This window comes from Athene noctua, chromosome Z, assembly GCF_965140245.1.
Source record: "Athene noctua chromosome Z, bAthNoc1.hap1.1, whole genome shotgun sequence".
Classification (NCBI taxonomy): Eukaryota; Metazoa; Chordata; class Aves; order Strigiformes; family Strigidae; genus Athene; species Athene noctua.
This window is the reverse complement of record NC_134077.1, coordinates 3,052,365-3,067,906: the sequence shown is the minus strand read 5'-3', so window position 1 is coordinate 3,067,906 and position 15,542 is coordinate 3,052,365. Positions and strand designations below refer to the sequence as shown.

The 15,542-nt window shown below is 43.4% G+C and overlaps 1 protein-coding gene across 1 annotated transcript in view; it reads right to left on the bottom strand.

Annotated features, from left to right (window-relative positions):
- CFAP53 (cilia and flagella associated protein 53) overlaps nt 1-15,542 on the bottom strand; it is a 36,150-nt gene that overhangs the window by 14,358 nt on the left and 6,250 nt on the right. Inside the window, exon 4 of the mRNA XM_074932894.1 lies at nt 8,347-8,650. Coding sequence (XP_074788995.1) covers nt 8,347-8,650 — 304 coding nt within the window. The remainder of the gene's footprint in view (nt 1-8,346; nt 8,651-15,542) is intronic.

Genomic DNA, 15,542 nt, shown 5'->3' with positions numbered 1-15,542 from the left:
TCAAGCCGCATAGACTTGAAGGACAGCCCTATGGAAGATGCAGATAACTGGTTTACAGATGGGAGCAGTTATGTCCTGAGCGGTAAAAGATATGCTGGGTACGCTGTTACTACCACCCAAGAGATACTGGAATCAGAACCACTGCCTGTGAGTACATCTGCACAAAAGGCGGAGATAATCGCTCTGACCTGTGCTTTAGAATTAGCCCAAGGCAAAACTGTGAACATTTATACGGACTCAAAATATGCCTTTGGGGTAGTTCATGCTCATGGAGCAATCTGGAAGGAAAGAGGACTGCTAAATTCACAAGGGAAACACATTAAACATGGGAAGGAAATTCTGAGTCTACTGGAAGCTGTCCAACTTCCAAGAAAAGTGGCAATCATGCATATTAAGGCACACCAAAAGGTGAATTCCGACTTGGAAAGAGGAAATGAACTGGCGGACAGAGAGGCAAAACAAGCAGCCAAAAAAGAGGTAAAAATGGAGGGTGCTTTAGTCCCTGATGGACGGACTATCTTAGAAGGTAAGCCTATTTACACAAAAGAAGACAAAAAGCTTATTGCAGATCTGGAAGGATCATATAATGAAGAAGGTTGGGCTGTCACTCCCCAAGAAAAGGTAGTAATTCCCTCTTATTTGACCAGACACCTGGTAAGGGAAGAGCACAGGAAAGGACACTGGGGGGCAGAGGCCCTATACCGATATTTAGTTAGGAATATTAGAGCCAGAAATTTGTATACCATAGTAAGGCAAGTGACTCAACAGTGTGACCTTTGCCTCCAGACTAATCCTAAGAATACCCCTAATCTAGAAGTAGGCCAGATTGGAAAAGGAAACGGACCAGGACAACAATGGCAAATTGATTTTTCAGAACTTCCAAGAAAAGGGGGGTATCGATACCTATTGGTATTAACAGATACCTTTTCAGGTTGGCCAGAAGCGTTCCCCACCAGAACGATTAAAGCCAGAGAAGTGACAAAAGTATTAACGCAAGAAATAATTCCACGTTTTGGGGTTCCAGCGACCATATCCTCAGACAGGGGGTCGCACTTTGTTTCCAAAGTAGTCCAGCAAGTCAGTTACTATCTGGGCATAGATTGGCAGCTTCACACCCCATATCGTCCCCAATCCAGTGGCCAAGTAGAAAAAATGAATCATTTGATTAAACAGCAAATAGTAAAACTAGGTCAGGAATCAAACCTGACCTGGCTCCAGGCTCTCCCATTGGCACTCTTGCGCATACGAGCAAAACCGAGGGCCAAAGAAGGGTTGAGTCCTTTTGAGATGTTATATGGCAGACCTTACGCAGTGCAAAAGGGAATATCAATGCAAATTGGAGAGGAAACTATGACTTCATACATAATAGCATTAAGCAAACAACAAAACTGGGAAACATGTATTTGGAACTCGGGGTAGAGAGTTAGACGGACCGGTACATGATATACAGCCTGGAGACTATGTGTATATTAAGTCTCTTGCAGAAAAAACATTGGAACCACAATGGGAGGGGCCGTTCCAGGTGCTGCTTACGACCTTTACTGCAGTGAAAATTAAAGAACACACATCATGGATACATCATACTAGGATCAAGAAGGCTCCTAAACAACGCTGGGAGGTGACAGAAACTGGACCATTAAAACTCAGATTTAAACAAAAACTTTCGGATTGAGACCTCAAAATGATCAACCGTGAGTTGGAACTGTTAATACGTTTTAGGATTATCCTTGCCTGTGCCCAGGAACCCAAAGATTGGCCTTGGAATCACGCCCAGAAAAATCATGCCATGATGGTGAAGGATGTGGACTTAAGAACAAAACTAGCCATGGTGGTTGTTAACAACAATAAGGTATACCAAGGGGACCAGTGGAGAAGGGACGATAAGGATGAAATCGACCAATTAGAAGGAAATACGGGGGATGAAATAACAGTGGGTTGTCAAGTATATCATGAGGACGGTCTAGTTCCAGTGTTAGAAGACACTATGATAGGTGTGAGAATGATAGGGTCCCCATATAAATTTGGAGAATCGTGCAAAGGGAAATCAATGTGTTGGTTTAACTTTACCTTAACCAAGACAACTTTTGTAACATGCTTAGGACAAGGGTCAAGGGGACAGGCATTGTTCTACAGGGTCAGAATTGACCCCATGCAGTCTACTGCAACCACTCTGCCACCTGTCACGTCTGTAAAAGTTACGAAAGCAATTGCTGGGCAAGTGCTAAAGTCAAAACCAAGAATCTTTAAAATAGGTCCACATGTGATCCGGAAAACTGGCCAGCAAGTCCTATTGTTTAACCCCCAGTGGTCACTAAAACAGGTGGAAGTGCATTTGCAGGTGAATCTGACAGACATACAACCAAAGTGCCTTCCATATCTGGAAACAACTCAAAGGGGATGGGCTGCCTGGCTAAAGGCTCGGGCTGTTCAAAGACAAAAAAGGGATGCGACAGGAATTTTAGGGACAGGATTGGGGGTATTGAATAGTGTAGATTCAGAAGTAATAATGAACAAATTGGCTATGGCAACTCAAGAACTGGATCAGTTAAAACGGCCTCTAAAATCATCCTTATTAGCCCTAGAGACTCACCAATGGCTAACATCAAAACTTCTCCCTGATTGGGAGAGAGTTAACATCAGAGACCATTCATTAGTGGTAGAAGGGATGGAGGCTCTACAGAAAGACACATCCTTGGCTCTTAGTTGTATACAAGCACAAATGTGGATACAATCAATTATTTCCAATATTCTGAGAGAAGGGGAGGAAAGAATCCTCCCTAAGGAAATTTGGAAAGTAGTTTGGGATAAAGCACTTGATCAAGAAAGAGAATTGCAATCCTGGTGGAAATTGGTAAATTTCACGTATGATGATAAGAATGATAAAATAATCGCCTTCGTCCTGACCATATCAAGGGCTACACAGTATAAAATCTACCCTATTACTGCCATAGGATTGTATCATAAGGGAGTAATAATCAATCCGGTAGGACATAAAGGGTGGGTGTGGCAACAAGGGGATAAATGGCAGACTATTGACACAGATCTGTGCACTAACATGGGACATCAGGGATATGTCTGCGAAGGAAACTCCATAGAGGCTCCAGATATGTGCCTCGACACCCACCAGAAAGAGTGCAGCTTTGAAGTACAACCCTCTCCTAACCACAATACAGTTCTAATATACATAGGAGGGGGGTGCATATGTTTATGCACTTCTTGTAAGAGCTTTATAGTCGATGGTGATGAAATGGAAATAGGAAACCACTCCAATCATTGTGTATGTAATTTCACAAAAATCAAAGGTTGTGACTTTAACTATGTCAGCCCTGTTCTGAGCTCCCAAGTAATAGAAACGAAATATACTCTGTATCGAAGAATAGGTTCTACCCCCACAGGAATGAATTTGGAGAGAGTGAAGGAGATGCTACAGCACGAGGACTTACTTTCCATTCTAGAGGAAGTAAAACAAAAAAGGAAGGAGATGCTAATAGTAGTAAGACATGATACGGTGCAAATTCACGAGATTTTGACGAAAGTACAAAAGGTAGGAGAACATCATTGGTAGGACACCCTCCTTGGATGGTTACCAACGGCAACCGGAATTTTTAACGCAATCCTTCACCCAGTAGTAGTTCTTTTGATATCTGTAGTAATTTTGTTAATTCTTACTGTAGCTATATATATATGGAACTGGAGACTTACAAAACACCTGCAAATTATGTATGAAGCTTTATACCATAATCCGAGTTTTGAAAGACTGGGGTAGATTCTACTAACACTGAATTAGTTATAGGAGACTAATTTGGCTTGGCCTCTATCTCTCCATATAGCTCTTTTACGAATACGAACCAAGCCAAAAGCGAGATTAAGACACAAATGAGGTCAGATGCTTTATAACCCTAGAAACTTTACTCTCTATAACAATTAATCAAAGCGATAGGACAGAGAGGAAAAAGAAGGAAAAAGTCGGAATCCCTAAGCAAGAACACGGTAGAAGCGCAACTAATTACCACCACCACGACCAGGGATCCAGCGATGTTCTGGCGGCCTGATGACGCTCCACGTTCCTGGCTCCAAGTTGGTTCCCCTCTACTAAGGAGTACGCAGTCTGTCCTTTTATAGTCCCCGTCCTCACGATCTGTCCGCCCATTTCCACGGGGCTCGTTGTTCTATGTGCCGCCCCATGGTCTTCCATACGCGCATGCCCAGGTGTCCATGGTGGTCATGCTGGTGAGGGGTCGATCTGCGGCGTCTTCAGCCACGCCATGGTTTCCCCTCCACCTGGCTCGTGCGCAGGTGCAGCTCGGTGGGTGCTAGTAAGGCTGCTGCTGTTTTTCGCCTTTGGCGGATGTCGTGGTTTTGCCAGGGACTATTTGTCGCCTCCTAAACGTACTCCTCCACAACAGCATGATGCTGTAGCCAGGAAGTGGTATACATGGAGGCAGCAATGCTGAGACAAACCAAAAGTCTTTACACCACTCCATGGCTCAACATTGCTGCCGTCGTGGTGGTGTGAAAGATAACAGTACAGAAAGAGAAAAGCTAGGAAAAGTGCAATACTGTAACTAACAAGTATATATTTTTAACATTATTCTTAACTACTACAAAACATTTTAGTTTAACAAGTATATATTTTTTTAACAGTATTTTTAACACTATTTTTAACAATGAACATTTTTAACATTTTTATCTAACAAACATATATTTTTAACAATATTTAACATTTTTATCTAACAAACACATATTTTTAACAATATTTAAACATTTTTATCTAACAAATATAACATGTTTAAAACTAATCAACTTTACAAAGCCTAAGCATTTTATAAACTAAGTTTAAGGCTCCGATGAATCAGTAGAGGGACGAAGTGACATTCTACAAGAACAACAATTACCAGGACAAAACAAAAGTATAATAATGATAAGTAAGATAATAGCCAGTAAAGAAAAAAAGACAACATGAATCAAAATTAATGCCAAAAGGTGATCCATTCTTTTAACAAAAGATATCACAAACTGATTACAGCCCTGCAGATCCACGTGGTCGGCTGCTCCGGTCTGCTGGGGTCGGGATCAGCATGCGCAGTGGGAAAAAGGCTCTCCGCACCCCCCCTTTTTTCTATCCCAAAGCGCATGCGTCATGTGAGCCTAGAAAGTTCTATTTTGATTTTCAACCAAAACAAGTAAGCAATACTACTATTTCTAACTTTATAGAACAAAAACATCTTATAAACTAAACTTGAGATTCCGGAAAGTCAACAAAAGAACACGATGGTTGAGGTTCAGGGATAGTAGCAGTAAAAACAGGGGCAGAAGAGGACGATAGTTGAGGAGGAGATGCAGGAGAATCAACAGAGGATTGCAGTGGTTGCTGCTCAGGAGATTCAGGCGAAGCAGCAGAAGAACGTGAAAATAACTTACAAAATTGACATTCACACCGACAAAAAAGAAACATTACAATAACAAATAAGGCAATAGCTGATAAAATAAGAATTAAAGCTGGCACAGAAATGCAATCCATATCCATGGTTGCAATAGATTCCAAAGCTCCAAAATGGAAGTCCAAATACGCAGCAAGAAAAAGAATTTCCACGCCCCCAGCCCAACGCGCATGTGTTGTTTAGGCCTAAAAGCACCTATCCTAAATATAAACAAGGATACATGTGTATATAAGGTTTAAATGATTAATACAGCAGTAGACTTTGATTGGCGAACAGCACGAATCTGTTTTACACCATCAGGTGAGGCAGTAGATGTAAATTGCATGCTAGATTAACTGAACAAAGCAGGGAATGATACAGGGCAAAACATCAAGACAGCAAATGCACACAACAGATAAAATATAACCCAAGTTTCAAAAGAATAATGTAGACTAACACAACTTAGTTATAAAAGTGAGCTGTAAGATGGTTTGAGTAGTAAAAGAATTTACTAAGTAGGAAGAAAAGGGGGGAATGAGATAAGGAATTTAAACAATTTTAGTTAGATGGCGCAGAGCTTGCGCCAAGATGAGGGGGCTATACGTGAAGACATACCAGGGGCTGACACTGTTGCTAAGATATTATCTTCTGGCTCAAACAGAAGCTTCCTATTGTCCTTAAAGTAGTACAAATTGCAATAGATCACCTCAAATCCTAACACTAATTGGCCTTGCGGTTTAGCTAGGAGCCAGGGAACAACTGAGGCTGCGCAGAAAAATAAGGTAAAAAGTTCATCAGCGAGGAAGAGGAGATACTTCATCTGTACGACCCTCGCCCAGGAATTTGCGACCACCAAAGGAGCTCAACGCGCAGACGCAAGAGGAGGAGACCTAATTACCATGAGAAGCGAGGGGAGGCGGGGAAATATTCTGTTTATATATAAGCATTCTATGAATATGCATTATTTTGTAATATATAAGCAGGACGAGAGCTGCAAGGGGTGCGCATGCTTGTGGAGGAGCGATCCCCCATGCGCCCGGCGCTAAATAAACATACCTACTTTACAACTTCACAGTTGTGGAGTTAGTTTTTTCCGCAAGTCAGGGACCCTCTGAAGAAAACTTTTTTTCAGAGACTAAACCACTTTATCAGAAATGTATCTCATCGACGGAGCCCAGGGCAGCTGTCTTTCTATGAGAATAGCTGTCTATTCGAAGAGTGTTTTTCTGAAAAGGCCTGTCAAGTAGAATTGTTCTTTGCCTGGAAGGTTTGGCAGTGCCTTAAAAGTTTACAAGTAAATAATTTTATTTTGCATGTTTTTAAATAAGTGAAACGTTACAGTCTAGATTGGAATAAGGACTTTACTGTTTTACAGTCAGGATTTTCAGAGCTTTGGATTCAATATTGTCATTATTTTTAAGAAGTAGTGGAGTTTCTTGCCAACATCAGCTTCCAGTGCCTGGGAGTACCCTGAGTGCTCATTCAATTGCTACATGTAAATAGCTCCAAGATGAAGACTAAGCCTGAACTAAATAGTCTCCCACAACTCACAAAGTCAACACAGAATGCTGTGAACTAAAGCCAGCACAACTACAGCAAGTCTACACAGGGGAGAGATGAGGAAAAAGGAGGGTTGTGGTCGAACAGTTGGGCTGAGGGAGCTCACTGCCTCCTACAGTGTGATGCCCCACAGCAGCCAGCACTAATGGGTGAGAGAGCTTAGGCACTGCTTGCTAATTTGTTTAAAAATAAATACATTAAATGGATGTAAATTCTGAAATTCAGTCAGCAGTTGGGCTTTTTCATATAAATTGTCTTCTCACGTATGTGTCAGGGTCCTGCGTGCACCAACAGGCTCTGCAACCTGTGAGTCTTGGATCAGAGAGCTGGGAAAAGGGTGAGAAAGGGCTGGGAGGAGTTGCTTGGAAGCAGCAGTTAGGCTGAGCTACAGTTAGGCTCAGTCTCTTGCCCTTGGTGCCTACGTGAGCTATGCTGCAGGTACACCTGTGCCTGAGGTTGATCCTGACCCAGACCTGCTGACTTGAATTCCTGGCTTCACCTTCGAGTTCCTCACTCCAGACCTGCTGAGCAGTTTGGGATGTCAGATGACCCCGGTTACAGCCAGCAGACAAGAGGAAATGGCTTTAGATTGCAACAGGGGAGGTTCAGACTGGACATTAATAAAAAATATTTCCCACCAAGAGTGGTCCGAGAGTGGAACAGGCTGCCCAGGGAGGGGGGAGTCCCCATCCCTGGGGGGGTTTCAGGGCCGTTGGGATGAGCTGTGGGGGATGTGGGGTAGGGGAGAACTTTGTAGAGTCGGGCTGAGGGTTGGACTCGATGATCCCGAGGGGCTTCTCCAACCTGAAGGATTCTGGGGATTCTGCTCTGCCCCCTTCCTTTGGGTACAGAGGGACACTTTTTGGAAAGGAGTGTACTGGCCTGCCCTGCTGTCACCCTCAGCTCCAGGCTCACCTTCCCTTCTGGGAGCAGCACACGCTTGCTGCTTCCTCCCAGTGCACTTATCATGATGATTAAACATATATATCATGCCCTGAGATCTGGTGTCATGCATTACAGTGGGTTCACAAGACTCTCTAGCTATCCCACAAGAAACTGGAAATCAGAAAATTGCAAAGATATCTGGCAAAAGCTTAAAAATATTTCCATTTCCCACAAAGGCTCTGAGAGGATTTGAATGCCAAAAGCCTTTACAATGCTAAGTTTCCAAAGCTCTATTTCCCTCTGTAAACAGGACTTCATTTGCCACAGCTCTGGAAAAGAGGCTTAACATAATAGGACAGTCTCAGATATCAACGGAATCAGTGAAGATACAAATAAGGTAAGCATTAATCTAAATGTCTAGTAAGCCTATCATTAGGAGGGCCTTATAACAACGCTGAATTGAGAATGATATGGAAATTACCAGCAGTCGAGCCTCTTCTTCCTTCAGCTGCTTTGCCTCCTCTTTGTGAGCACTGAGCACCGCTACTTGGGCACTGAGCACATCCAAGATTTCCCGATTCTGTTCTGCTGATCTCTGCCTCTCCACTGCCTCTTGCTTTTCCTTAGCCAACCTATCCTCTTCCCAAAGCTCTGCAAACATCTGCTCCTCCTTCTTCTGTTGCTTTTTCAATTCCTCCTTCAGAGCTAGTTGGGCCAGACGGTCTGCACACAATTCCTTCTGATGCTTCTTCATCCACTGTATGCGAAGCTCCTCACATTGTTCTCTAAAAGGCAACATAAAAGCTTTAAAAAAAAAGTCTCAAAGTAATAAGCAAGTAATTCTGGAAGTGTGTGAGGGATGGAGGCTCCCAGGTGATTACTACTCAGAGGACTACAGCTCAGGATGCCAATTCTACACCTGGCTCGACGCTGACTCCTTGTGAGGCTTAAGGAACCACAAAGAGCCTGATTTGATGGAGATTTTGCCACTAACAAGTTGAAGAGCAAATCCTATATTTGCAGTTGTAAAAAAACCTCTATATATACGTGCACAATATCTCCATGTCATACATACAATGTGTATTTTATATGAAATGTATGTATGTAGTTGGAACACACATTGTGCAGCATTTGTATATATATATATATATATACACACACACCTTTTTTTAACGTGCACACTACACTTGTTCAAATCTGTAGGTTGCTCTTTACTCACACGAAGACTTAGAATAGGTTTATTAGCCACTTGAAAGCTCATTTGCATTTAGAAAATACTTTGAGCACAGAAATTTAGGTTACACAGTTGAATAGGAACTATTAGAAACAGATTATTTTTTTTTAATTAAGTCTTGTGGGATAATTCAGAGAAGTTGCAATAAAAGTCTGGAGAAGCTAGAAGGTCAAACAAGTAATGCAGCTTTCAGTTTTCATTTATTTACCACAACTGAGTTGCATTTAAGCAGATATTTATCTTTGGTTGAAGAACAAACAGCTATTTACAGATTCTGCTTTTATTTTTGACAACAGAGAAGTACTGAGATCAACATATGCTATCAAACAATATTTAATTTGAACAATATACAAGCATCTTAATTCTGTTCTACAACCAGGATATAGATTTTCATAAAATCAAAATGTGGAACTAGCAGACAGTGGTGAAGATTTACAAGTGTTAAGGATCTACAAGCTCTAAGGATGTGCGATAGACAACACATGAATGCTGCAAAATAAAAAGGTATCTCACAATTCCATGCTGAATGAAACCACCTTCCACAGATCATTGCAATGCCATTTAGGAATTCATAGCAGACATCATAAGATATCACTGACTGATAGCAGGTACCTGTACAACATTAAATACTACTACTTTATACAATGTTTAGCTGACAATCCTGTGTAGCAAAAATATTAAATAGTCATCAGCTAGCTCATAGTACTATCAGTCTCCACATCAGGATAGTTATTTCATTTTCATAACTACAGCAATAAAACAAAATCTGAATTAATTCCATTGCCTAAGATTGATTTTTTTTTTCCCCACTTAAAAGCAAAATTATGTTTGTGAGCACTAAAGGTAGATATTTGGTGCTTTTACGTGTTCTGTGGTTCTGCTACGGATCTGTCTTTGCAAAGTCTTCACTTTTCTAAATGATTCCTAAGTCCAGTACAGCTGCTATCTGCATCTAAACCCACATCTATATTCCATGACCTGGGTGTTGGGTATAGAATTACTAGGAACATTCACACTTCCACAGAATCTACAGAAACGATGCAAATTTGGTTTCTCCCTGAGGTCACCTGCTACATCCACTGACAATGAGGCAAACAGGGAAAGAATTTAGCAACACAGGATGTGACTGGTGGTTTATAACTCATTTCTGCCCTAAAACTAGTAAGATTACGCTCTAAAACAATGGCTTCTTTACTTGATCCTGCTCCTTTGTCACCTTCTGCTAACAAGCCTACAAGCTCAGCTCCTGGTGTCATTAATACGTGGCTGAGGCAACTACCAGCGTGTAATAATTATGTGTTGGCTTACAAGATCTTCCATAGCTTTACCAATAAAACTCCATGCTAAGCCAGCCTAATAAAAATTACTTAGGACTTACAAACTGCAGAGAGCATTTCCCCGAATATCCCTCCTCTGTTTCAGAACTGGCTGAACAAGCTGCTGACAGCCAGAAAAAGTGACAGTGCTGAAAGCCAACCTGACCCTGTTCTCAGTGCCACGGTGACAGCCATCCAACCAGGCCAACTGAGAGTGGAGCTGTGCAAAACCAGACCTGGGAATGCAGAGGAGAAAGATTGCTACACCTCCCTCTCCCTTGGTGCTGCAGGAGTGAGATACAGCCAGAGAGCACAGCGCTTGCGCTGCCATTTCACACAGAAGCAGAGGTCTTGCCACATTTTCTTCCTGTCAGCATTCACTGATTGCTACCTCACATTTCAGCTGTATCTTTTGAGGCCAAGGGCATCTCTCTCTTCATCTTCTATTTGTAAAGCACCTAATGCCACTGAGGCAATGGTGAAAGGTGCTAAGCACTATACACAAATGACAAAAGGGAAAGCAATGCCATGAAAACAAAATTCTCATTTTACTTGATATCCAGAAGGCATTTCTAACCTGTTAACTGTTCCTCCTCCTATTTCTGGGAAGAAACAAGTCATCTGCCAAGTCTCCCTCTTCATCAACATCAAGTTTCTATTAGATAAAACCTCTCACACTTGGCACTTTTCTGCCCCAATACTAGGACAGGCCACATCCTCTAATCAAACATTGCGTTCTCTGGGGGGTTGGGCTTGTATCCTCTAAAGGAGAAACTGTCCCTGGAACGAGGAACCTGTTTTGGTGATTAAGGATACCGATTAAACTTGGACAGCAGAGTGACAAGAGTAGGAGTATTTTACTGGGGATAATTAAATAATGTAACGGAGTAATACAGGAAACATGCAGTAAGAAAAGGCAGAGTAGTGCACTGCAACAAACAGGGAAATACAGGGTAATGCATCAAATTGTTGCTACGTGAGAGAGGGAACAGCGGTTAAGAAAGATCCATCACCCCTTGCCCCCGTTACCATCACCCAGACCCGCAGTCACTGGGCAGCCCCGGTTGCACCAGGATTTGTTGAGCCTTTCCTGGCAAGTGGGAAGTCCCACGCGGTGTGTCCTCCCGCAGCTGAGGCAGCCAAAGTCGCTGCGAGCGGGTCCAGCCTTACGTACCCCAAAATCAGCAAGTCAGAATAGCTGGCACCTTTGTTTTGAGTGGAAAATATCTAGTTTCACTCCCCAGTCAGATTCCCCCAGAGCCTGGCCAGGCCTCAAGGAGGAAGCCAAGGGAGTTTCCCTGCTTATCTAATAGATTTATGGTTTATTTAGAACAAGGTCACACATCTGGTCCCCAGGCTGACAGCTGGCTCCATGGCCTTGTTAACTTGCCCCTACACAAAGAAGGATAAAAATATATTCAGGACAGACATGTCTGCATTACATTCATCATCAGTAATGAGTATATGATATCTAAGCTGCACCTTTCATTAATGAGCATACCCAGTTCACTAATGACTACACACTAAGTTAGGAGCTGCGGCTCGGGGCCTGTTGTTGAGGCTTCAACACTTCAAAACTTCGGCACTTTTTACATCAGCACAGGTGGTTTGTTATAACCCAGCACAATCCCTACTAGCACAGTGGTTATCAGTTATGAAATAGACAGGATTCATCTAGAGGTCAACTCTAGCTTGGGCCTGTTGTCCAAGCCTTAGCACTTCAAAACCGTACTCAGTTCAGCTCTTCAGAAGAGAAGGGTGAGGAAATGCAGGAACGAAGGAGCAGACACTGGTGCAGGCTAGTGAAAAGGGATGGTTGTTTCACAGAATCCCAGAATCATCTGGGTTGGAAAAGCCCTTGAGGCTCCTCCAGCCCAACCATGACCCTCCCCCTGACCGTTCCCAACTCCCCCAGATCCCTCAGCGCTGGCTCAGCCCGACTCTTCAACCCCTCCAGGGATCCCGGGGACTCCCCCCCTGCCCTGGGCAGCCCATTCCAACGCCCAACAGCCCCTTCTGCACAGAAATCCTTCCTCAGAGCCAGCCTGACCCTGCCCTGGGCAGCTTGAGGCCATTCCCTCGGGGCCTGGCGCTGGGGCCTTGGCTCCAGAGACTCATCCCCCCTCTCTGCCCCCTCCTGGCAGGGAGTTGCAGAGGGCCAGGAGGTCTCCCCTCAGCCTCCTCTTCTCCAGACTGAACCCCCCAGTTCCCCCAGCCGCTCCCCAGCAGACCTGTGCTCCAGACCCTGCCCCAGCTCCGTTGCCCTTCTCTGGCCACGCTCGAGTCATTCAATGGCCTTTTTGGGGTGAGGGGCCCAACACTGAACCCCCTCAGCGAGGGGCGGCCTCCCCAGTGCCGACCCAGGGCTCAGATCCCTTCCCTGTCCCTGCTGGCCACGCCAGTGCTGACACAAGCCAGGATGCCGTTGCCCTCCTTGGCCCCCTGGGCACACTCTGGCTCATTCTCACCCCCCCAGTCCCTCTCTGACCGGCAGCTCTCCAGCCACTCCTCCCCAGGCCTGTAGCCCTGCTGGGGGTTGTTGTGGCCCAAGGGCAGCCCCCGGCATTTGCCCTCAGTGAAACTCCCCCAGTTGGCCTCAGCCCATGGCTCCAGCCTGGCCAGGTCTCTCTGCAGCCTCCCCACCCTCGAGCAGATCAACACTCCCACCCAGCTGGGTGTCATCTGCAAACTGACTGAGGGTGCCCTCGATCCCCTCGTCTGGATCATCAATAAAGATGTTAAACAGGAGTGGCCCCAACACCCAGCCCTGGGGGACACCACTGGTGACCGGCCACCAACTGGATTTAACTCCCTTCACCACAACTCTCTGGGCCCGGCCATCAGCCAGTTTTTTACCCAGTGAAGCGTGTGCCCATCCAAGCCTCGAGCAGCCAGTTCACTTCCTGTACGAGATGGGAACCTCCAGGAAACCAGAGAGCAGCACAGCGATGTGCACAGCACGAGTCACAGCACACTCCAAGAGGTGTCCCTGCCTTCAAGCAGGTCAACATACTCCATCAGTACCAGGTTTCTTCCATTTTAACACTTGGATGTACCTTCCAACTCCTGGACAGGAGTTAGCAGTGATTAAAGACTATAGTACTAATTAGTATTCATGAAAAACATATTTCTCAAATGTTCTGAAGGAAACATGCCATTATTAAGATTTGAAATCTTACACCATTAGAAATAACTGTATTACCTTAACACAATGGGTTCAAAGTTCTCTCAGCCGTGAGGGAATAAAGAATTAGATATCCTTTTTCATGATTATAAACTAATCTGAATTTAATTGAATTCTCAGAGGGGAAGAGAAGTTAAATAAAAGTTCAGCATGGTTAGAATTGTAATATAAAATAACCCTGTAATTGCTTGATTTCATCAAAATAATTCCTTCAAAGCAGCTTTTACAGCAACCTATAAACATCTGCTCCCCCAGATGGCTGTTTTTCTTCCTCACTTTGCTATCCTAAGCTTCTTAACATTAAAATTGTGCCTGTATGTAGCCACTTCCCAAAGACAGAAACTCCATTTATTCCCCCCCGCCCCAAGTTATTTATTCATTTTATGGGTGCAGTACAAAGCTGCTGTAATAACATTCTCTGTATGGATGCTTCTGATGTTATCACAAGGAGGATATAATATGTGTTTTATGCACATTTAAAGAGATGGAAAATTTTTTTAAAGATACCAGCAGTGAACATGCTCTCAGGCTAAAACTGGCTGAGTATCTTTTCATACAAGTTGTAGCTCTTCATGAAAATGAATTCCAGCAGGTGTCCAGTGGTCTATGGAGTGTGACCTGTCACCTTGGGACAAAGGATTCTTCCTTCCTGGCTAATATCACTACTGAGAAGCTGTTAAATCTATACCCTCACGCTACAGCTCCAAACCCAGCCCACACTGCTGATCGAAGAGCTGCCTGTTGCTGTACACTACAGGTGCTCCTATACCTCAAGTTTGAGGATCTATAGTTCAAAAAAGTGGAGCACCTTGCTTAAAGTTAAAAGAAATACAAAGGCAGGCAATCAAAATAGCTGTAAATTCACAGGCAAAGAGAAAATCATGTGTGTATCCACCTTGTACTAAAATGGCCTCCCAGGGCTCCTCTGGGTGTGCCCTAGAGCAACGGTCTCCAAAGTGGGGTGTGCAAGACAATCTGTTGGGGTGCGGGGAGAAAATATGTTTTGTACCATTACTAAGTAACATTAAAAATATAAATACTGTTTTTTTAATCCTAACCTCACCCTCTTTTTAATTTTTATTTTTGCATATGTTGTATAATGTACATAATGTAGTAGTACAGTAGTAGAAGTATATAAATAAGTAGCAGAAGTATAGAAACATTTAAGTAGTAGAAGTATATAAATAATTAAACATACTGAGGGTGAGTACTAAGAATTATTTTTACTTATAGGGGTGAGAAATCAAAGAGGTTTGGAGACCACTGCCCTATAGGACAGGTTATGACGCAACTACAGATTTCTGGTTGTGGATCTTCAATAAGTGTTGGTCTCCTGAGCAGCAGAGCCTGCTCCCAGACTCTGCATGGCCCAAGATGGTTTAGGAGGCAGAGTAACAGCTAACAGTGGGGGAAAACAGATTTTGCACTACAAAAGAAGAGAAATACATGCAGATTCAGGTATTAAGACATTATCGATCACCACAGTAAAGACTTCTTTCCTCACTGGAAAAGGACAGAGAAAGAAAAGACATACAAATATTACTAAACATATACATGAGGAAAGATATATCTGTCTTTCAAAGGAGAGACCAACAGACAAGGTGAACTGTTATCAGCTGGTGTTATTAAAGTTTTGGGTTTCTGTAGGGCCCTTCATTTAAAAGTAGAGGAACGGAGGGAGGAACTAAGTATGGAAATATATTTCCATTACATCAGGACAGTCAAAAAGAAGGATTCTGTGCGCTGTCAGATGAAGATTCATATGCAAAGATACCCAAAGACTGCCACTCACAACAGCTATGAAGAAAAATGATTTTGCTGTCTCTAAATCCTCTGAAATACTGCAGCCAGCAGAACGCCTAGTAAAGCTCCAGCAACACGTTTTAATCGGAAACTATGTGACATGAATATTTCCTAGACACAAAAGCAGACTGGGAAAGGTA